Source organism: Dermochelys coriacea, chromosome 17 (assembly GCF_009764565.3).
Source record: "Dermochelys coriacea isolate rDerCor1 chromosome 17, rDerCor1.pri.v4, whole genome shotgun sequence".
Lineage (NCBI taxonomy): Eukaryota > Metazoa > Chordata > Testudines > Dermochelyidae > Dermochelys > Dermochelys coriacea.
The window spans coordinates 12362123-12386060 of NC_050084.1; the positions used below are offsets into that span (position 1 = coordinate 12362123).

General features: G+C 44.3%; 1 protein-coding gene across 1 annotated transcript in view; it reads right to left on the reverse strand.

The window, feature by feature from the left end:
* Positions 1–1038: 1038 nt before the first annotated feature.
* Positions 1039–23938, reverse strand: part of SMTNL2 (smoothelin like 2) — a 44242-nt gene continuing 21342 nt past the window's right edge. Inside the window, exons 2-9 of the mRNA XM_038376070.2 lie at positions 16306–16393; positions 15291–15533; positions 14569–14631; positions 12223–12298; positions 9723–9896; positions 8912–9029; positions 7265–7416; positions 1039–1190 (exon numbers count right to left, since the gene is read on the reverse strand). Coding sequence (XP_038231998.1) covers positions 1064–1190; positions 7265–7416; positions 8912–9029; positions 9723–9896; positions 12223–12298; positions 14569–14631; positions 15291–15533; positions 16306–16393 — 1041 coding nt within the window. The 3' untranslated portion in view covers positions 1039–1063. The remainder of the gene's footprint in view (positions 1191–7264; positions 7417–8911; positions 9030–9722; positions 9897–12222; positions 12299–14568; positions 14632–15290; positions 15534–16305; positions 16394–23938) is intronic.

Sequence of the window (23938 nt, forward strand, 5' to 3'; positions counted from 1 at the left end):
CCATGCCTCCTTAGCAAGGATTTAAGCCAGGACCTCCAGCACAGGCCTCAACCAACCACTGGAGCAAAAGATTTTTAGTTTTAACCCCCATCCCCTACTGGCACTCGCTGGTGGAGTTTGTTACACAGTAATAGCCCATATGGGGATTTGAGCTTAGATACTAAGTGAGTTATGTCCCTTGTCTCTAGTGGCTGATGCAGATAAAAGATATGCTCAAATAAATGTGTTAGTCTCTAAGGTGCCACAAGTCCTCCTTTTCTTTTTGCGAATGCAGACTAACACGGCTGCAACTCTGAAACCAGATAAAAGATAATAGCCTACTACTGCTGCAAGTGAAGTGTGTAACTCCTTTAGCTTAAGTGGCAAAGGCCCTGTGCTGTGGTTTCAGTCCCCATATGGGCCACTGATTTTTAAAAACCCCCACCAGCGGCTGTTACGTTGCACGCGTGCGTGCACACACACACACACACACACACACACACAACATAATAAGCACACCCGAGCATCGTGATGTTGCAATGGTGGAAGTCAAATAACTTGTAATCACTAGAGCACAGGCTGCCTTCCTTTATAAAGTCTTCGTGTAAGCTGCCTTCTGTTTCTTATGTGTTACACTAGGTAGAGGAGGAGAAAACATTATCTGCATTCTCCTGTGTGGCTTAAACTGTGGTAGGAGAGAATGACTTTGAAGCAGAGATGCTCTTACCATACAGAGCCATGTGTCCCAAGCTGACCAGAAGGAGACTTATAATTTAGCTTTCTTCAATCTTTTTAACACAACTGTATTTAAAACAACTTATCACTAGCACCAGAATGACGATTTCTGCCTTTCCCTATGCTTTTCCTGTATTTTACTGGCCCATTGCTGTGATCAACACTATTTGGGGCCCTGCTTGGCAACAGTGTAAGCAGGGACACGGCTGAATGCAAGCACAGGGACGATAACAAGCTTCTGCGTGAACAATAGTGGCCGTGCTCTATTCTCAAAACACTGCTCTCCTTTCGTTGAGAAAACACCGGAGTCGTCTCAGTATGGGGTTGTATTCAAGCTTCCCGGGTGTATTTATTCAAAGCGACGCAGGTGATTGTATAGTGACTGTACATAGGTGAAAACACACATGGGATCTGGCTTGCGTCCCATCACCATCATGTCGTCCACTTCTATCAGGCGGTCGCAGTGAGCTAGTTTCCTGCAGTAACACCAAAACAGATCCGTCAAACAAAGGGTTATCGCCAACTATTTCCAGTATCCATTTGCTACCCCGATATCGGAATCACTTGGGCTTGTATCAAACAGTGGAATTTTCTCTCAAAGAAATCTCTATAACATTGTAGTTAACACTGAAACAGTCAAGCTCATATATTGCTTGAAGGCTGCCATTTTCTGTAACCAGGGAACATTCCTGTTCCACGTCTCTCCTTTCTCCTCAAGGTCTGATTCAAAGGTCGGTGGGATTTTTTTCCATTGGTTTCAATAGACTTTAGATCAAGCCCCTAATGCTTTGCTGGATGCATCCCTATCTCTCATCATGCCACAGGTCCCCTGCCTCTCCCTGGGCCTCAGCAAGCAGGGTCCCTCGGGTTTGCAAATTCTCTTCTCCCACTTGCAGGAGAAAGGAAGCCCAGGTCAATCCAGTTGTTCAGAGGGGAACCCAGGGCTGTTCTGTCAGCCAGTAGGGATGCTTGCAGAGGACAACAGGGGTAAGTGAAATGGCAAGGGAATTCATGAGGAAGGCCTGAATGTTTGTTTTAGGTGGGAGTGACCCAGGCAGCAGTCCTGGATAGTCGTCAGGATCAAGGGCTGACGCAGGCTAGGATCCAGGATGAGGCAGAAGAGCAGATGTCTGTTGAGGCCTGGGGTGACAGAAGGGCTGTGGAATGATGCACACTGGGCACACAGAGGTTTGTCCAGTAGAACCCAAGTGATGTGGAAAGAAATGAGAGAGACCAGTCTTCCTCTGGTCTAAAAGAAAGCACCAAGGGCAGAGTCAACAACAGCTGGGCGGAAGGTGACATTTCCACAGGCAGCTCTTATCTAATAGGTTGCTACTGAATTTTCAGAGTCTCTTGTGGTCTAGCCCAAATTTATCTTGGCACACCATCTTGGCTATGAAAAAAGCTGGGTTTGGGCCACAGGATGACTGATCCCTTCGAGAGGGAGGGAGGGGTCGGTCCAGTGTACCTGGGACTGATTACCTGCTGCTCAACTGGGCTTAAGGGAAAGCACTTGGGCCTTAAAAAGGGACAGGCACCAGTTGGGGAAGGTTGACTACCCATGGATCTCTCTCAGCTCCGGCTGGGGAGACGGCTGTGGTAGAGGGTACAGAGCCCAGGAGCCCCTAAGGAATAAGGGAAAGGCTAGTGCGTGAGAAGGCTCAATTCCAGCTAGGGAGGACTGAGAGTGGCTGCTCGGTGAAGAGCCAATGGGAACAGAAGAAGAGCTCCAGGACTGGCTGTACATGCTAAAGCTGAGTATGAACATATGTGTGGTGGTGATGGACTTTATCTGAGGATTTTTTTTTGGAACTGTAAATATTATTGAACCAGCCCTAGGCTGGGGTGGTGTTAACCATAAGGAAACCTAAGAGAGTCCTGAGAAAAGGGGAAGACCAAAACAGGGCTGTACAGAGCCACCCTGTGCCATGAGAGAGGCGCGTGGGAGGTAATGCATTCTATTATAGTTCATGTCAGAAATCAACCAGCTAAAAAATCATGAGGCTCGCTCACAGGATTGTTAATGAGCAGCAGGAGTAAGACAGATTATCTTCCCCTATCATTTTATTTATCTTTGACTGACCTGGCTTGCAGCGAGCTCAAATACAGTCCATGGCCTTTATAGTGAGAGTTTTGCTTCATTGCAAACGGTGATTCCAGTTCTAATGAAGTTTGATTTGAAAAACTTCACTTCAAGTGGGGCCTACTGTACGTCAGTGTTACAGTGTTTGAATCTACATCAAAAGTTGTAGGTGCCTGTAGTCGTGCATTGCTGCATCCTGTGATTATTTGGAAAGAGCATGCTGAACCTGACTGTGTACCCCATGGAGCGCTCTTATTGTTACCCGAGTTAAACTGCACAGCAGCTGAGTATGAGTCATGTTTGCATTGGGTCAAGCAGCTTAAAATTTCCTTCCTTCTGTAATTAAACAAAATTATCAAATAGCTGAAAAATGCCCCTTTGTTATAAATTTAGCAAACCCTGGCTGGTCTCATTCACTGAGCCGGTGTGCCAAAACCCACAGGATGACGCAACTGCGTAGTGTGATCCCTCAATCTGATTTACAGAGATTCGCCTAACAAGCCGGGCTGAGATTTTTCAGAAATGCACAGCACTAGCCCCTCTTTGCTCCCACTGAAGTAAACTCTCATGGACATAAATAGGAGGAGACTTGCAAATCTCACTCCAGAAAACTAAACCACTTGCTGCATTCTTTTGATCTTTCCAGAGGGGCGAGATTTGCATGCAAACCTCATCTAATCGGGTATTAGGGTGGGATTTTCAAAGGGGTTTCAGAGTTAGTTGCCCAATTCCCACTGAATGTCAATGAGAGTTGGATGCCTAACTCCCTGAGGCTTCTGTAAACCTCGTTTCTTTGTTATGATGGTTACTGGAAAAGTTCAGTAAGAGTCACCTATTACTTGTATCATAAAAAGCTAGAAAGGATATAGGTGGTTCTTTGTCCAAATACAGGATATAGAGCCAATTTTCCCAAAGAGTAGTGAAATAACACTGTAAGGCTGGTTTAAATGAAATGCTTATAAAATCATCCCACTCAGATGACATACTTACATTGCAGCAATTACCTAATAAAGCTTCAGTATAATGTCAAACCCCTTAAGACAGTAAATGTTTCTTTATGTAGAAAATGGCAGAACGGAATTTAGTGGAATGCTTTAAACTGTTAAAATGAGCCACTTTCCATAAACTGTAGCACTTCAGAGCTTTCCTTGTGATTTGCTTTGACTGCTGTCTGATTCTTGATTTTAACTTTGAACGCTCCCAATACATGTTGACTTCTGGCCTAATGGAAAGATTAGCTTTTATAGCATGACACAGAGTTTCAGACATCAGGTCCTTTATGAAGCTACAATGAGCTAGAGCATACTAGGGTTTTAACAAGAATAGTGCTAATACTACATTCTCCATTAGGCCATCTGCTCCTTCATTAGCCTGGATTTGGTCTTGACAGTGCTGACTATGCCAAAGCTTTGTTCCTGATGTTTACTCTTGGGAAGAAAGAGAGGAAACATCATCTGAAGTTCCCACCGGCCTGCAACAGAAGAAACATCTGCAGGAGTCTGAAGGGATATATCCGCAGACCTTTGCAGCTGGGAAACGCAATTAAATCGGCTCTGCCTTTAATAGCAAATGAACCTGCACTCCATGTGACACTGGGAGAGCTCTGTGATCTATAATCAATAGTCCATCAGATGGCATCTCTTGGTAGTCTTGCTTTTCTTGCTACCATCTATGGAACAAAATAGTACTGAATATTTTTCAAGTCCTAGTTAAGAGACTTAGAGTATGTCTACATAGAGATAAAAGACCCACGGCATGGCTGCAGTTGGGCTCAGGCTCCGGGGCTACAAATTGCTGTGTAGACCTTAGAGATTTTCCATCTTTGCAGGATCCCGCAGCTTGAGCTCCAGCCCAAGCCTGAACGTCTACACAGCGGTTTTACAGAGCCTGAGCCCCATGAGCTCAAGTCAGCTGGACCGGGCCAGCCATATGGTTTTTTACCCCTGTGTAGATGTATCCCAATATAGACAGACCTTAAGGGTATTTGTGCCAATGTAGCTACACCAGTGCCAACTACTAGTGTAAATGTACTGCACTGATAAAATACTGGCGGCTTGTCTACACAGTGTGTTAGTCTGCATGTAGCATGTTACACATTAACTGGCCTGTGTGGAGCCAGCTGGTGTGCATTAAAAGTTCCCTAGTGCATGTTAACATAGTACTGTTTGAAACAGGACTCAAAACACACTAAGGAACTTTTAGTGTAGGTTAGCAGGATGCATGTAGGCCAGTTAGCCTACAACATGCTGGTGTACGCTACAGTTCAAACCCCACTAATGCGCACTAACGCATCATGTAGACAAGCCCTGCTGCAGCTTACTCCAGTTTCAAACCACACTAAGTTGCACTGGTGCAGCACATCTACACTGGGATTTGTGCCTGTCTAACTACACCGGTACAAATCACTCCACAGCAGAGACGGGCCCTTAGACAAATGTGTGTGTTAACAACAGAGCCCTAGGCTGACGTTTTAATTGCTTTAATTGACAATAAGAGTGTACAGACATAACTTTTGTCCCTCCTAACAGTATTTCACAAAGCAAAATAAGTGTTGCTCTAAACAATAATGGAATTCCACTAAAACAAAAAAAACCAAACATGAGAGTCTGATCGTATGTTCCTTAATCACCCAAAAGTCAGGAGAAATTCAGTTCAAGGAAAGTGTTGATTGCAGAAACGCAAGTACACAGAATCATGCTGTGTATATATGCCAGCAGCATACTAGTTCTATACATCCTGTAAACATGCATAGCAGGACCAGGAAAAGGCCTTTGGTACTGCATTCCACTTTCCTCGCTATCTCGTATGTTAACACCACAACTAGTGTCTGCTCAAAGACCACTCGTGTACAGCCTCTTGACCGATGCATGTTTTACATTTATTTCGCCACTTAATTTTGTGTTTATTTCACGGATCAACATCATTTTACAGCTACAGAAAAATAGAGACAACGGCCGTGTCTTGCACATACTTTGCCATGACAGGCTTGTTGAGAGGTGGGGGGATAATCTCTCATTGCAAGTGTCCTTGCAATAGCCACCCTTGTTCCCTTGCAGGGGATGCCAAAAGGCAGTTCTCCTATCTGCCAAGTTAGAGTATTGTAAATGTGAGTTTGACTGATTAGGCACCATGGTATCACAACTCTTGGGACTGTTGTTTTGGTTCCTGGTTCCAAATCCTAAACTTTTCAACTCAAAGGCAAAGAATCCTTGACCTTGTAAGTTAAAGTTGGAGGGGCACATCCCAGGCTGCTGTAAATCAGTGTAACACCATTAAAATCAATGGAGCTAGACCAATTTGGTCAAATCAGTGGCATCCACCAATTTACAGGATCTGGCTGAGAATAATTTTTAAAGTGACCCAATTTTCTAACCATGGAATAATAACTTCTTTTAAATTCAGTTTGCTTGTATCTTCGACTGCTTGTAAGTCACCCTGTATGACCCACCCTCCAGCTGTCTCAAGGAAAGTGCATGTATTCTCTTCTGTGCTACATTGAAATCCAATAGGCTGTCAACAGTTACGAGTGATATGGTGTGATCTGGTTACTTTGTCATAGTTACTACTAATCCATTTTAAGACCATTTCTGTTTTTTTCCAAATCTCAATTAATAAAATTTATAAGGTTTAAGAGCTTTCCAGATGGATATTTACATGGATTTAGAAAAGCCACCTGTCGGGAACATGCAGTAATAACTGTCAGCAGAATTTGTAAAAGCTATTTTAACTTATTTCCCTCAAAGGACTAGAGCGAAACAACATCTGATTAGACAACAGCCCAGGTTAATTTAAGCTACTGAATAGAACCTGAATGGAAGCTCTATGATGTGCAATAGAAAGATCAAGTTAAGTCTTCTAAAAGTGTTAAAGTGAAAACCATGAATTTCCAGACTTAAATCAAGTGCATCAGAACTTCACGTTAGTGCACGTACCCACACTCTAAAGACCCAGTGCTGCCTCCCACGGATGTCAGTAGCAAGACTGTTATAGATTGCTGTGGGAGCAGGACCCAGCTATTAGAAGCTACAGTGATAAGTGCTTTATAGATACTCTGGTGCTAAGCGTTATGGGGGAGATGTTCCTAAGTGTTGAAGGGGAGATTTTCAAATGGTACTGATGCTCCTAAATCGTTTATGTATATAATAGCTCTGGTTGATAGGGAGAACTGGAGTTGGCAGGCAAGAATCTGAGTGCATGAATCCAAAGACAGACTGGGGCACAGAGAGAGCCCTGGAGTTTTTTTGCAACAACTTATTGATTACCAGTCATCTGCTAAAAATGCCTCTTTTGATTCCTGAGCCTCCTTGCTTCATGTGATGTCTTGTAAAGTCTTACTACCCTTTTCTGGCATAAGAAGGGTGAGCTTGTGATGCAGGGTATAAGAGAGAAATGATCACACTCTGTTGCCGTACAGTCTTGTGAGACTTTAACTGGATGCACTTCACAGAGATCTAAAGTGATACTCACTCAGCCATGGTGAAAGCCAGCTCAAAGTTCTGCTTGCGGTTAGCTGGGTCAAGCGCATTATAATCGAAGGCTTCGGGGAAGAAAGAATGCACTAGGGCACAGAATGCCATCCCGTCATTCCAACTCGAGGAGAAGTTCTGTAGATCAAGGTGCTGTCAGAATGCAAACAGAGCTTTAGGGCTACGTACAGAGCTGGGAACTGCAGCCGTCTTCGCTCACGGCTGTATTCTTGCCCTTCTCTTACCAAAGGGAACATGCAGAGTACTTAGCAGATGCTTTATGTTTTTTTCCCTTGTTTGTACACTCATTACGTTATTTGGGCTAAGAGGAGAATTGGCATCCTCAGCCCTTTTGCGAAAGTTAGCACAGGTACAAAGCAGATGTGTAGTCTACGGGCCTGGTCCAAAGCCCAGTGAAGACAATGGAAACACTGCCATTAACTTCAATGGGCATTGGATCAGCCTCTGTCTTTGTTTACTCTTACCCAAGAGTATTACTTATACCTATTGAGTAGTCATTAATTGGAAGATGGTATTTTTCTGTGCAGTGCTTAGTATCATATAAAGACTAACCTGTACTTGCTTGCTTCACATTTAGGGTCAAATTAATTCTGACTTACACTCTGAATAGCCCTGTTAACTTCAATGGAGTTGTCTGAAGGTTAATGGGAGGACGCTTTGCCCCAGAGGGACTGCACACAGTGTAGGACAGTGCAGAAACTGGCCCATTTGCCGTTACAGCAAAGAACCAGAGTCACTCTGGATTTGCACCCACGTAACGAAATGGAATTGGGCTCTTTTGCTTCATGATGCTAGACTTTTTCCCTACAAAAGTCAGACTGACGGTTTCATTATCTGTTGGAATATACCCTTGAGTTTAGAGTTCAGCAACAATTATATTTTGTTTTCTCAGAATGGAACTGTAGCATGGGCATTCTTTTGTTCTTATAAATCTAGGAAATTGTCCCTTTCCCCTTGCAATTGCATTAGGCAATGCAGTTTAATGCTATGTAACATTAACGGAACCTCCCCCAGGCCAGATTCTCTTCAGTTACACTAGAGCAATCCCATAGACACGAACATGCTGAAACTGGGAGAATTTAACCTCAAGCATTTAATATGATTAAACATCTCTAATTCCAATGGAGAGCAGTCTGGTCTAATGCATAACTAAGTTATCTTTGTCTCCAGGTAATAGTACTACTGAGTAATCTCCAGCCCTATCCACATCTCACGGTATAGAATAAAGGAGGCACACACTGCCATTAGCAGAGAGTGCACAAACGTAAGCTGAATCCTGTAAACGCAAACAATTCAGACCTCAATCCAGCAAAGCACCGAGGGCCAGCTTTTTAAAGAAATTTAGGCACCTAACTCCTATGGTGAGTTGAGTGCCTAAATATTTTAAACAATCTAGCCCTTAAGCATTAACTTCAATGATGTGAGTAGTCTCATTCACTTCAAATGAACTAAGCAATACACACACAGTTTCTTGGGGTTTTTGGAGACCTGTGATAAATGTAACCCATGGTCTAGTGTATTTGAGATTTACGAGCTGTGGAACACACTTTCTGAGTACACTTTCTCTAGAAATACTCAAAGAAGTTCCTGGAAAGAATTCAAATGGAAAACAGTGACGTCTTCTCACCTTGTATCCTATGGTTTTGGAGCGACACCAATCCAGTAAAATCTGCTTGATGCTGCTTGCACTGGCAACCCCAAAACTCTGTGACCGCTTCAGCTTTGCTTTGGATTCTCCTTTTCCTCTAGAAGAAGAAAAGGGAGAAAACCTTGACTAGAGGAGACTAATCCGAACATTTTCACGTCAGCTGCTTGCCCTGACAGAGACAGTAAACTCATAAACACAACCTTTCTTCTGCCACCCCTTGCCTATGAGAGGCATGCATAGGGGAAACCTGGCCCTAACTATGCTAAAGGGAAAACCCCTGTTGACGTCAAAAGAATCAGAATTTCACCTCTAGCTTCTATTTACAGTATAAACATTGAGGCAAGGACCATGTCCTGTAAAGCACAGTACACGTTGTTGGCTCTCAGATAACACTATAAGACCATGAAATCCATCTCCTTTTATGAACCATCCAGAGGGAGGTTTTTACAACTATCCCTTCTGAACAACACCCGCTGGGCCAGGAGAGTGAATATACAACAGCTTGAGCTCTGAATTTCCTGGCTTCTGTTCCTTTCAGGTTGACCTCCTGACATTACCAGATCTTCATTCTTGGTTGGAGGTGTCCACCAAGGGTTGGAGGTGTCCACCAAGGGCTTGAGCCAGCACCCACTGGAAATTCTCCCATTGCCTTCAGTGGAGCTGGATCAGGCCCCAGCTTTCCTTTGCTCAATTTCCAAATCTGGAGATCCCTCTGCTATAAGCTGTTAGCAGAATATTTTCCCATTACTGAGCCCCCTTTGGATGCAAGAGGGACTAAGGAGTGACATACTTCCCACTGTCCTGCTCAAATTTCTCAAAGAGCGCTTTCCTGGACTGTGTTCCTGAAGTGCGTGGCAATGTCTGAGACCGCACCAGTTCTCGCCTCCTTTCCACTTGGCGATGTACAGTCGGAGGCGGGGAGCAGGATTTGGGTGTCACATCATAGTAACTGTCAATGGTATTGCTGAAAGAGAACACCAAAAACACTCTAAGAGAAACTATCCGGAACATTGTGTATCACCACAAAGCACTGAGATCAGTAACAGCAAAACTTCAGCAGCCTAAATACATGGAATAAACATTTTCAAAAGCATGTGAATAACTTAGCCATTTTCAAAAATAACTTGGGTATTTCGGAACCTAAATCTAACTGAAAGGTCAGAGGACGTAGACTGCAAAAGGCCAGGTCTCCAAAGGTGTTTAGATCCCTAATTCCCATTGAAATCAGTGGGAGTTAGGCGCTTAAATAAATATCTAGGCCTAAATCACTTTTGAAAATGGGACTTAGCCATCTAAATCAGGCATTGCAATTCTGAGCAGAGCAACTCCTAAATCCCTTTAAAAATCTAAGCATTGGGCATGTAAGGTCTGAATCCTCATTAATTTCCAATGAGATTTAGGCATCTAGGGGCATAAGTCACATTTTGGTACTTGGGCTCCTAAATCACTCATACCAAGCCCAATCCTCGACTCCTGTAAGTCAGCGTCCCTCCAATGGACCCAGGCCAATTTACACCAGCATGCCAGTTGGATTATATTATACAGGATTATATATCACTTTGCACTTCTATTTGAGGTTCCCAAAGCACTTGACAAACATTAGTGATTTAAGCCACATATTACACATGTGAAGGTGGGTGTGTTCCCACCATTTCCAACAGGGGGAAACTGAGGCACAAATCGAGGCACTGACTGGCTCCAGGTCACACATGATCCACGACAGAGCTGTGAATCAAACCCAGATCTACCATTAAGCCCACGATGATCATTCTTCTATGACTTAGCCACCAAGGAGCGGGTATAGCATCCTAACTTATTAGTTGTTCAAAAGAAATGTAAAACCCTGTGCAGGGAAATTTTCAGGGCAGATGCAAGCCCACTTTAAGAGATTTAGGTAACCTGTGCTCCCTTGTTTCTTGATGAGGTTTTGCATGCTGAGGATGCCTTGATATTGCTGCAGTAATTGTGATACCCTGTAACCCTATACTAAACAACTGTGACTTTGAGTTAATCACAAAGGTGTGGTAGTCAGCCTTTTGGAGTGAAGGCAGAAAGTCATATTGTGTTCTGCAAGGAGTTTAGAAACTTAAAGCTGCAAGCTAAGCTGCAGGCCAGTCAAACTAAGGATGTTTGATAGGGGTCATGCATTCAAGTGCCAAAAATAGACCCAAAATACCAACTTTTACACAGCTGAGTGCTTTAAAAGGAGCTTTCAGAGGCCCAGGCATGGCTATTAAAGTACATCTTAAGCTTTTTACATCCCATCTGTGCCTGTTCACGCTGGGATTAGAACAGGGCTAGCAATGTGGCAATCAATAGCAAGGTTCTGAACTTGGTGCGTTCTGACAGTGAGATTTGTATGACGGTGGAACACTCCATGCGTGAAGACACATGTCTCTAGCCCAGCTAAAGCACGATAAAGTATACTGCAGAGAACAATCCTGCACTGGCTGCGGGAACCAGCTAGATCAAAGGTTATCACATTATCTCAGTAATTATATGGCCCCCTCGCTGAGCCCCTCACACAAAGTAAATGGACTTATCTTTCCAACATGGCTGTGACGTAGGGAAATATTGTTACCCACATTTTACAGGAGGGGTGCTGAAGTACAGAGAAATTAAGGGTCCCAGGTCACACAGGGAGTCTATTGTAGTGCCAGGAACTGAACCAAGATCTCCCAAGTCCCCATCCAGTGCCTGACCCACAAGCCCATCCGTCCCTTATCCTGTAATGCAGGGCAGGTAACCACATGCTATTCCCAACCTGCTCCTAACATAGTAACCCATTTCTGGGGTTTGCCTTCACTGTTAATTTACGTTACAAACTAATCTCAGTGTAAGCCTCATTGTGAGCTTGACAGTTCCTTAGAAAACCTGCAGGATCTCTCTCTGTTCCGATCTCTAGTTCCTTCCACCTCAGATTTCACCTCAGAGTAGCAGTGTCTGTATCCGCAAAAAGAAAAGGAGTACTTGTGGCACCTTAGAGACTAAAATTTATTTGAGCATAAGCTTTCATGAGTACAGCTCACTTCTTTGGATGAAGTGCATACATCCAATGAAGTGATCTGTAGCTCACGAAATCTTATGCTCAAATGAATTTTAGTCTCTAAGGTGCCCCAAGTACTCCTTTTCTTTCTGCCTCAGAGACACTCAAACCCTTTTTTAGACTGAAGCCAGTAGGACCCACTTGGTCTGGCTGCCAGGGTGAGTCAACAGAAGACCTCTGCATTTAGGCTACGTTGAACACACTCAGAAAAAGTCTCACTGAAACAGTCAAGGAAAGATCCTACCTTTCACTAGCTTTGGTTCCACTAGTCAATCCATAGCTCATGGCTGATGTAGACTTTGTGACAGAAGTGCTTTTCTCTGTATAAACAGCAAGAAAAACAAGATGCATCAGTGTTGAAAGTATTTTCTCTCCTTCCCCCACATGTTTTTAATCTATTTCCTGACATGTGACCACAAATTTATTCTTACTCACAGCAATGAAAAGTTGCAGATTTCTCTATAAAAGACCTCTGCCAGTATGAGCTAATGATTTCCTGTGGAGAGATTCTCCCCACTGTCCCAGGCACCACTATAGTCGCATACAGGGCAATAAACAGCTTCCAAGGGGCCATGGGACAATTCCCCTGGTGTAGACACTGTGGTGGGACACCGCAGGCAGACCTACACTGGCCCTCCCACCAGTCCCAGAGTAGAGGGCATGCTGGAGATGGAGCCAGGGCATGTCAGGGCCGTGCATCAGGAAAAGGTACTATATCACAGGCTGCTGTGGTCACTCTGGCAAGCCATAAGCCGCTGTGGAGAGGCTGATATAATTTAAAACAGCTGCCCCACAGGCTGCTTTAGTTCCACCAAGGGCCTTTCAGCCCCCAGAGCAGCCCAGGTTCAGCAGGGTGCAAAGGTGGCTGACAGCAAAGCTTTGTCCCTACCTCTCCCTGGGCTGCATCTTCTGTGTCATGCCTCCTGGAGACACAGCCCAGGGTCTCCGCCCTGTTCAGTACTTGTGCATGGGAATGAAGCGCATGCTCGCCCAGCATTAACACTAAGGGGCCGGTTCTCTTTTCCATCAGTTTCATATGCATGTAGCTGCATCAACCTCATTGATTTACTCCCTGGTACTGGAAATGAAAAGGCAATTGAGCCCTCGGTTTTCAAGTGTAAACTTAATTGCCCTTTGAAAACTGAATGTAAAGATTCTTCATCTCAGATTTAATCCTTGGACTGTTAAGGGACAAGTTTTCCAGTGCTCTTCTGCCCACAGCTGATCTGGATCCTCAACATGCAAGCCAGTGGGAGATCCTTGTGCTAAGAAGTAATGCATTTTCTAGGCTGTGTCATTCTGCATCCCTGCTGAACTGATTATGCAAATAAGTTCCAAATGGCATTGCTGTCTACAGAGAGTAACAGCATGGTGATGTGGACTAACAGCATTCTTGGACAGAGATCAAGTAATTTGTTTAGATGTAAATTAAGAGGCTGAGGCATTTTGTCCTTTTACACATTCGTGACTTGAAGAAGAGGTGAGATGTTGAAAAGAAACGTTTTCAGACCCTGCTACTCATCCCGAAGGCTCCTCCAATGAATTTGCTTTGCCATGGTGGTACCAGCAATTTCAGTCTCCCATGCTGTGTGGCTGCTGTACCAAAGCAGCTCTGTTTAGCAGCCTTCCTGATATGTACCAGGGTTTGATCTGCCTTCATTTGTATACCACCCATGTTAAAGTCTTTTCCCACCAGCTCTACAGGCTGCAGCTTCACACAGCCCTTACTCCTTCCATGTTCCCCTCAGCGGAGACGTCTGGTCGTTCTCTCCTCCAGAAAATCAAATTTGCCCCAATATACAGCAAAGAACGCAAAATCAGTCCGATTTGGTAGAACCATGGTCTCAGCGGTAGACAAACTATTCGAAGACTAAGAGAATAAATTCCCTTCTGGGAGTGTGATTTATGAAGTGTTTGTGGTAAGGACAAAGAGCATTGTGGAAAATCCAAAATAAACTGAAGGCTTTTCTTTGCTCTGGCTGGATCATCCAAACCCCAGTGGCAAACTACTCCAAGGGCATGTCTACACAGCAAAAGGTGTGTACAGGCTAGCCCACCAGAGCTCTTTTGAATCCAGGTAGCACAGGTGAACAATAGCAGTGAAGACAGCATAGCATGGGATTCAGCGCAAGTAGTTCAAGACTGGCACAGACCCTGGGTATGTACTTGGCATGCTAGCCAGCTCTGAAGCCCACATGGCACTATCTTCACTGCTATTACCTGCGCTAGCTGGATTCAAGAGAACAGCTTTTGCTGTGTAGACATGCCCTGAATCTGAATGGACCATTGCCCTCTGCTAAGAATTGATTTATTAACTCTCACTGAAGTCAATGGAAAGACTCTCATTGACTTCAATGGGGCTAAATTGGACCTCTGCATGCAGCCTTGTAACGCTCTTAGTGTTACTACATACTGATGTAATGTAACCATCAAATTAAAGATTAGTGGATAGACAAATCCTACTCAGTAGAGATGGGATCAGATCTGATCCCCCAAGCACTGCAGCATTGGCTACCCTGTACTATTTAGCATAATAATGTGGGTTTTGGATATACCTTCCATGCTGAAGGACAGAATAAATAACACCCACCTGCAGCTATGGAGGTGCCCATTGTTCTCACAGAACTTGAATTCCAGGTCTTCACAGCAGTCACTGAAAAGCAAAGAAGACAGAGGAGGGGTTTGCTTGTTTCTTTGTTTTAATAAAAGAGCAGGTAGAGAGGAGGGATTTTTTATTTAAATGGACACAATTTCTCTCGTTGGCAATGAGGCTGGACTTTCCTTTCACAAATAAGGAGTTCAGTGACGTTTCATCAGTGTCATACTGGTGCCATAGGAGAATCATAACCCCTACCCCACTCCTACTTTCCAACCCACTCTAGTCAGGATTCCTTTGTTTTATTCTGGGCTGCGTTGCTCACTCCTCTTTGAAATCTCAGGCAGGTCACTTGAATTTTCTGCACCTGAGTTTCCTCATCTGTAAAACAGGAACAACAAGACTTTCCTCACGGGGAAGTTGTGAGCAAACCACTATGGAAAGACTTTCATTGACTTCAGTGGGCTTTGGATCAGGTCCTACCTAACCCCAATGGGAGCAACGTCCATGTAAAATCTGCAGTGTGTGACTTAGACTCAGATAAACTGGACTATAAACATCACAGCCACTAACCTTTGCATGAAGTGCAGATCAGAAAAGAACACTGAATAGTGTGAACAAGAATCAAATTATATGAGCTTTTGGTTTTTTGCTTTTTTTAAATCAGAGCTGGCTTCAGTGAGCAAATTATTTTCATATCTAGAACTTTCTTTTACCTGATTGGCTGGAAGTTTTTATCACAGCCTCATTCTGGCTCCTGCTCTGCCCTATCAGGCCACTGGTAGCATTACTAGTTCCTGATAAGGTGGAGGTTTCTCCTGAAAACTTCTCTGATACTCTTGTTATTGCAGTAACAGGAAGGTGGGGCATCCGTAAGGTTACTGCAGGGGCATGTGCCTCGGGGGATGAGTTTGACATCTGAAGGGAAGAGGTCACTTCCTGTGAGACTTTTGCCTGACCTAGGGTATTAAAGGAAACAAGAAGAGAGAAATACTTTTATTGACAGATATCTTTAAAAATACATAACAATATCTATGCACCCTGGCTTTATTTAATTTTATTTTAGGAAAGACTGGAATAACAATCAAATTGTCCCCTAGCAGATTATGTAATTTATTTCACAGACCCAGATATAAATTAGAAGTAACTGATCATATTCTACTCTTTAAGATTCTTAATTAGAGAAGCTTCTTCAGACTAGTCCACTGTGTTTTCTTTTAGGGCCACTAAGTCTAGTGCCTACTGCTGGGGATTAGGAAGCAGGACTCCTTTATTCTTTCTTGGTTCACTTAAACCATCCGTGCCTCAGTTTCCTCTTCTGAGAAAGAGAGATAATAAGACCTTTCCCACAGACAGGTGGTGAGAGTTAATTAATAGTTTTCAAAGTCCTTTGAAATGTATGGACAGGAAGGCATTCAGAATACAAAGTCCTGTTATAGTAATTGGAAGTCATGCTGATGATGAGTCTTAAGCATGTGCCTAAGGGACTGCAGAATCAGGGCCTAACAAGTTAATGGGACTAATCATGGTAATAAAATCAAGCATATACCTAAGTGTTTCAGGATCAGGGCCTTACTACAGTATTCATGCTGAAACACTTCCAGAGTAAGACACTGGCTACATTAGAGAGTTGCTCAGTACCTGACAGAATTGAGCTCTTGACCAGCAGCAATATTTTGCATTCAAAGCTGATCTTGAAAAGACTAATTTCAAGCATTTCTCTCCTCTTACCTGACAAAGACTGGTGTCCGTTTTCAACTATGGACGAATTAGAAACTCTTCTAGTCTCAGGTTCGTTGTGGTCATCCAGGTCCACGCTCTGCCAAAACATTACACGCAATACTTGAACGATGTTCTGGCTTTCTAATTATTAATGGTAGTAGTCGTCATAGCATCCAGAGGCCCCAACTGAGATCAGGTCACATTGTGATAGTCTCCATGCAAGAGAGTGGGAGACAGCCCCTACCCCAAAAAGCCAACTTATTCAGGATCACAGTGCGGAAAGGAGGGGTTTCTGGTGCTTAATTTTTGCCAGGGCTGAGCCCCAGCACCTCTGGGTTTGGCAGTTCAGAGCCCCGACTACTCTGGGCTTGCTGCCTCAGTTATGAATGTAAAAAAATTGCTTGAGCCCTGGCACCTCTTTCATGACAAATTAAGCACTGGGGGTTTCCCTTCCTGTGGCACATAGAGGATACACTGTGCTCAGGTGGGGGACTTTCTGTAATCGCAGGGGGCATCACACAAAAGATTAATTTCTGCCTTTTCCACCCTCTGTTACTTTAATACCTTGGAATTTCTGGTGCTCCTTCTCCCAGCCCCCCAACCTTCCAGAGTTGGGTTCTGACTTAAAACAAAGCCCTCTGCTATACAGAAAAGATGGGCAGCTAATATTAAAAGCTGACATGCTTTTAATATTAGCAAATTCCACTGCCATCCACTTGTAGGGAACTGTAGGTGAGCACATCTGCTGTTAATTTAACACAGTTTGGAAAATAAAGCCTGATCATGCTCCAAGTGAAGTCAATGGCAAAACTCCCGTTGATTACTTTGGGAGCAGAAAGAAGCAGGATCAAAATCAGTGCTGTCTACCTTAGATCAGTGGTATGCACACCACGGGTGAAATCCTGGCTTCACTGAAATCAATGGCACAACTCCAATGGACTTGAAGAGTGCCAAGATCTCACCCCAGGACAAGAGACGCTCAGTCTGTACCTTTCAGTGAACTGAATGTGATCTTTTTCACAGATGCACATACCAGTCATGCGTCACAGTTCTTCTGTACAAAGTTAATTTATTCTGCTTTATAGCCAACTTTGTCATGTCTTCAAATGATTCTGCGCTGTCTTTGACACAATATCTCCATCCTGCAAAAGCTACAGCATGTGCATATCTCTACACATGTGAGTAGTTCTGTTGAAGCCAGTCTGACTATTCACATGTGTAAAGTTAAGCCTTTGCAGGATCAGGGCCTAAAAGAGGTGTTGGGTGTTTAGAGTGCTCAGCGCCTCACAAGATCAGACCCAGGATTTGCATGCACATTATGAAAATCAATGCAGAAACAGAGTGAGGGCCCAAGTCTGCAAGCGCTGATGCAGATGTAAAACTTCACTGAATTGAATAGCCCCATCCACATAAACAGGTCTACTCCTGTGAGTAAAGTTAGTCACACACATCAGGACTGACTGCAGGAGTGAGGTCCAAGTTATTACAGCAGTATTCCAGTAAATCTATTCTCCAACCTGTACAGGATGGGCAAAATAAAAGACAATTTTTTCTCCACACAGACAATCCAGTTGCTGAGCCTAACTTATTGTAAGTCTAAATCCTAACTTAGTATTTTTACCTTAGGAATGATTTAATGGCCTTTGTGTACAGTGGTGGTATAATTTATGACCCGTAAAAGTTTTCCGCTGGGACAAGCTGTGGAGTAAAGCCCATAACTCTTCTCAGCATTAACTTGAAGAGTCCCTTATGTTTACACATGAATCTTCTTTATATAACATTTACAGGACATTGCATAAAACTGCTTAATGTTCTACACAAGTTCTTTCGACTTAAGGCAGATAAAATGACAGTCATTACAATTAGATGACATATGGAAAGAGTATTGGGGAAAAGTAAATATCCTAGCACTTTATGACTGAGTTACAATTTATAACTTTTGAAATGTTGTTTTTGGAAAACTATACTACTTTTAGATGTTTGCTAATTTAATTCCAGGCAAATCAGCCAAGAATATTTTGTTTTTGTCATCCAACAGAAAGTACACAATTTTTGGTTGCAAGGGACCAAAAAAAGAATTTTTTCAGTCACGTGATTATTTCGATTAAAAAATGTTTGTGGTACCTTATACCTGTTTATGGGAAACTGCGAGTTCCCTAAGTTAAAGTCCATGGGAAAGTTTGATGTTACTGTAAATAGACTTTACACCAGACTGGCCTAAAAGTTTTAAAAAATATCTGCAACACATCTGTGTGTTTACTCAGTCTAAGCAAATTATGAAAGAAAAAAAAGCAGTCAGTTGTGCAAGTGGGTTGTCACATTAGATGCAACAGTTATTTGTCAATTTCTCTCTCTCTGGATTCAGAGTGCAGGATTAAACAAAACAAAACAAAAATCCCACCAGACGCAGGGTTGCCCACTCACATCATTTTATCCCAGCCCTCACAATATTTGATGTTTATCTTAAAGCCTCAGCTCCTGGAGGCAGGTGATTTTATGAGTCTCCGTTTTCATGTTCTTTTTAAATGGAAATTTCTAACCGTTATGGTTATGGAGAAAAGCTTGAAAATGTGAACTGAGCATGACCTAAAGATGCAGAAATCTGGAGGCAAAGAAAAACAACTCCTAATTATTATTATTTATTATTATTGTTATTTTTTAAAAAAATCATAATTAAGCCAATGATGATTTTAGGGCCTGATTCATAACTTGTGAACTGCAGAAGGACATACTCTATTCCCTGTTACACCAGTGTAAATCTGGAGCAACACAGTGGATTGAATGGTGTTCCCAGAATTTACCCCCAGTGTTACTGAGAGCAGAGTTTAGCCCAACATGTAGGGATTTATTGTTTACCCTTGTGACAGCATGTGGGGTACGTGTAGCAATGTATCACAGTGAAAAGCTGTCTGCATCCACAATGTGGTGTGTAGCTACACATGGCAGTGAAATGATCTGGCAGGGCAGAGGGCAGCAGGACACTACACTGCTAAAAATAGCGTAGACATAGGTGGGACTGCTTGGACGTATAGAGAGAGCCATGTAGGATATATATACCCTAAGCTTCGGGTGTGTCTGTATTCTGCTTGTCTAAGCAGTACCTCACCATCAACACTGCTATTTATATCTGTGCTAGTTGGGTGTGCAGTATCTGTATGCTACACTCCACTGTAAATGTAGACATAGCCTAGAATGCTGTTAACTTATACATCATTAGCCAGATCCTCAGCCAGTGTAAATCAGCATAGCCCCATAACACTTGATTAAACTACACTCATTCACAGCAGCTGAGGATCTGGCCCCATAAGTTATAAACAAACACATTTTACCTCTGTTGCTATTAGAATTTTAAAAATCCAAATTACCTGCCACTAGTTACTCACTTCTTGTGATTTACCCAAATTTTAGGGACACCAGCCTATCCTGACCTCAGTGGTACTACTCATCGTGTTAAAGTTAAGCTCAGGCTTAAGTATTTAGCCAGTTTGGGCCTGTGCAGAATTGAACCGTAAGGCTCATTTTAAAATAAAAAGGGCCAGGTTGTAACATAAACGGGGACGCCTCTGACTTGTGTCCTGTCCATTAGCCAAACTTTCTGCTTTGGGTTTTGCTATACAGTAAGTTGCTTCGCATAGATGTTAGTCATGTTGCTTTATCCACTACTGGAAGACGCTCAAATACTATGGTAATGAGGGTGGTATGAGCTCCCTCTGCAGCAGTGCTCAGCACTCCCATTGGATGAGGTGCATCCGCTCAGGCAGTGCTCAGCACTCCCATTGGATGAGGTGCTCCCGCTCAGGCGGTGCTCAGCACTCCCATTGGATGAGGTGCGTCCGCTCAGGCGGTGCTCAGCACTCCCATTGGTTGAGGTGCGTCCGCTCAGGCAGTGCTCAGCACTCCCATTGGATGAGGTGCATCCGCTCAGGCGGTGCTCAGCACTCCCATTGGTTGAGGTGCGTCCGCTCAGGCAGTCCTCAGCACTCCCATTGGATGAGGTGCGTCCGCTCAGGCGGTGCTCAGTACTCCCATTGGTTGAGGTGCTCCCGCTTAGGCAGTGCTCAGCACTCCCATTGGTTGAGGTGCGTCCGCTCAGGCAGTGCTCAGCATTCCCATTGGATGAGGTGCTCTCCTACAGGCGGTGCTCAGAACTCCCATTGGCTGAGGTGCGTCCGCTCAGGCAGTGCTCAGCAGTCTCATTGGATGAGGTGCTCCTGCTCAGGCGGTGCTCAGCGCTCCCATTGGATGAGCTGCTCCTGCTCAGGCAGTGCTCAGCATTCCCATTGGTTGAGGTGCGTCTGCTCAGGCAGTGCTCAGCACTCCCATTGGATGAGGTGCTCCCGCTCAGGCGGTGCTCAGAACTCTTATTGGCTGAGGTGCTTCTGCTCCGGCAGTGCTCAGCACTCCCATTGGCTGAGGTGCTCCCTCTCCACATCATGCAGTAGCAAGCCCCATGGTCCAAATGTGCTCTCATCCACTAAAATCCATTGTAAGCATGTAACCGGCAGTGAGTGGAGCATCTTCACCTTGAGGACCGGCGTGTTTTACCAAGGCTCTGTGCACTGATATCTAAAGAGCATGCAGCCCTCCACCCATTACTGACTTAGGCCCTGGTCCAGCAAAGCACTTAAGCAATGTGCTTAACTTCAATGGAACTGCTCAGTTTAGCTTTCAATTACACCAGTGTAAAACTGGAGCAACACCACTGACTTTAGGGAAGTTATTCCCCATTTGCGCTGCTGGGGGGAACAACATTTGTTTCCTGGGGGTTGCCCAGAGACAGCATTCTCTACCCTCCCCTGAGGGCAGGGATTGCACTTGTTCTTGGTCCTAGGGAGGGGTGAGAGGAAGGGCTATCGCACTCTGGCACCAGCCAGAGACAGTCTGACCCTAAATAATGGCCCATCTATTCAGATTTCAACAGGTTGTAAAGTGGACTCCACACATGGTTCCCATCTGCACAAGTCACAATTAGCATGTGGGCCCAATCATCTTTGGCATAGCTCCATTGATTTCAGTGAAGTTACGTCAGTGCTGATGGTGGCGCATAGTCGCTAACAAGTCGGAGGTCCCATGTTTTGATCATGCAGTGAGCAGGGATGTAACATGGTGGTCAGGCTATGTCCTGGTGTTCTGATTTGCTGCCTTTACACTTTGGCCAGGTTGTTTGCCTTCTCTCTGTTGTGCTGAGGCAGCATGCAGTCAGGATTCAAGATCAAACTTCGCTCCATAGCCCTGCAGAGCAGCTTATCATTGATGACAGCCTCCTCCTGAGTGCTGAGCTGCTGTTGCTGTGTTTGGGTGGGATTTTCACATGTGCTCAGCACTGGCCTCATTCTGCTCCCATTGAAGTTAGTGGTAAAGCTCTGATCAGCTTTGATGGAAGCAAAGGGAAATGAGCGTGGAGCGCTTCTGAAAATCCCATCCTTTCATAATAAATGTTTGTAAAAACCACTGACTTTTTTTTTTTTTTTTTTAAGGAAAACCTGCAAAGAATTCCACAAGCTTTACAAACAGACACAAAAAAGGTAGCTCAGTTCTTGATCTTTCTACCCTTGCTAATGTCAATTTACAAACTGTAGGGAATAATTTTCTCATCTGACAAAATATTTCCATGACTTGTTTGCCATAGATGAGGCAAGCAGAATAAGAGTTACAAAAACACCCCCATGATGCTGTATCTGCAAGATAAATAACAGCAAACCTCCACTGAAACAGAAAGTGCAGCTAACCCAAGTGTTCCTGTATAGCATGCTCATTGCTCTGGCATGCACAGAAATGGATGCCTCCAAGAGTAGACATGCTCACTTTCTCCCGTTTGCAAGAACTCAAACACAGCTTAGTTAGGGAAAGGTGAAATCCTGGTCCCATTAAAGTCAACAGTGAAATTCCTGTTGACTTCACTGGGGCTGGAATTTAACCCACTTTGTACAAAGTGGCTGGATTGACTTTTTTTTTTTTTTAATGCCAAAGGATACTCTAGTGCCACTAAAAAGAAAAGGAGTACTTGTGGCACCTTAGAGACTAACAAATTTATTAGAGCATAAGCTTTCGTGAGCTACAGCTCACTTCATCGGATTTCTCTGTACAAAACTCACAGTGACTTTGATGGGAGCTACTGGCCCTTGGCTGGTAAATGTGCAGAATGGATTTTTCATTGTTGGTTAGAGTTGTTCAGGGGGGTCTTTATCTGTTAGCATCCCCTTGCAGAGGCTTGCCCACCTGACTTCATCCTCCCCTCTGCCGTCACTCCCAACTCTGCATTTGTCAAGTCCATGTCAAGGACCAATCCCTCCTCAATAGACTCTGCCCCTGTAGGATAAAGGAGAAGCAGAAGTTCCATGGCTTGAGTAGGGGCTAATCAGCCCTAGTTTTCCAGGATTTAGGAGTTTCTTCTCTAAGTTGGGATATACCGGGGAACCCAGGCCCACCCACTCCACTTGGTTCCAGATCAGGACTTTTGTCAGAGACAGCCAGACCAGGACCCCCCTCAAACCCTTGGTGCTCCCTGAGCTACTTCCTACCTCTGAAATCTTCCCCACAGCGTCTCCCTCTTTGGTGGGTTGGTTTGTCTAGCTGCGTCTCACCAGTCTGCTGGAGGGGTCCTCTCTCTGCGGTCCCTCCGTCCCTCTGGCAGCCTCCCTGCCTGCCTGTCTTGCTGCCCTTTTATCTACACAGCACAGCTGCCATGTGGGTCTGCCAATCAGCTCTGGCTGAGCAGACGGGCAGTTGCTTTGTCCGCTGAACCAGCAAGGGGTACATAGACCACATGAGACCTACGAATAGCACAGTTGTAAGCTGAATGTGTGTAAGAGGGAACTGATTGTCTATGAGCCAGGGTTCCATTCCCAGCCCTCCCGTGGATTTCCTCTATGACCCCAGGCAAGTCACTTGTGCTGAAGTTTTCAAAAGTAGCCTCTAATTTTGGGTGCCCAACTGTAGACCTCTGGGGCCTGTTTTCCCAGGTGCTGAGCCCCTGTAGCTCCCACTGATTTCAGATAGAGTTATGAGTGCTCAGAAGCTGTGAAATGTAAACTCCAGGTGTCCAGAGCTGGGCACCCCAAAATTCATGCACTCAAATTTAAAGACCACGTTTGAGAATGTATTTTTCCTCCCGTGTAAAACAATACTTTCCTACTGCCCAGGGATATTGTGAGGTGTCATTCATTAACGTCTGTAAAATGACCCCTGGATAGAAGGTACAATTATCATGAGAGCCTGGCGATTGATAGCGCTGCTCCCAATCCTTCCGCTCTCTCTCTCTGTTGCACCCCGGAGCTCCCCAGCACTCAGATGAAATGGTTTTGTTTTAAAGCCTCTTCAGAAAGGTAACAGTTCCTTTCAGCTGGATGAGCCCTGGTAGGAACACAGGTGATGATGACATCGCTCTCCAAGGAATTTGCTGCCTGGGGTTGCTATATGGTTTGGAAAAGCTGAGAGAACAAACATCTGCCTGAGACACCCGGAGAGACACTTAATTACATGCTCAGAAAATTGCCTTTTCAGCCCGGAGCTGTCAGTCTCTCTCAAATCCATATTTACCCAGACCCCGGAGCCCCAGTTAAAAAGAAGTCATTCTTTTTAAAATGAACACTTAGAAAGAAACAGATTCCAGACGGAGGTACGTGTTGATTCTAATAGGCCA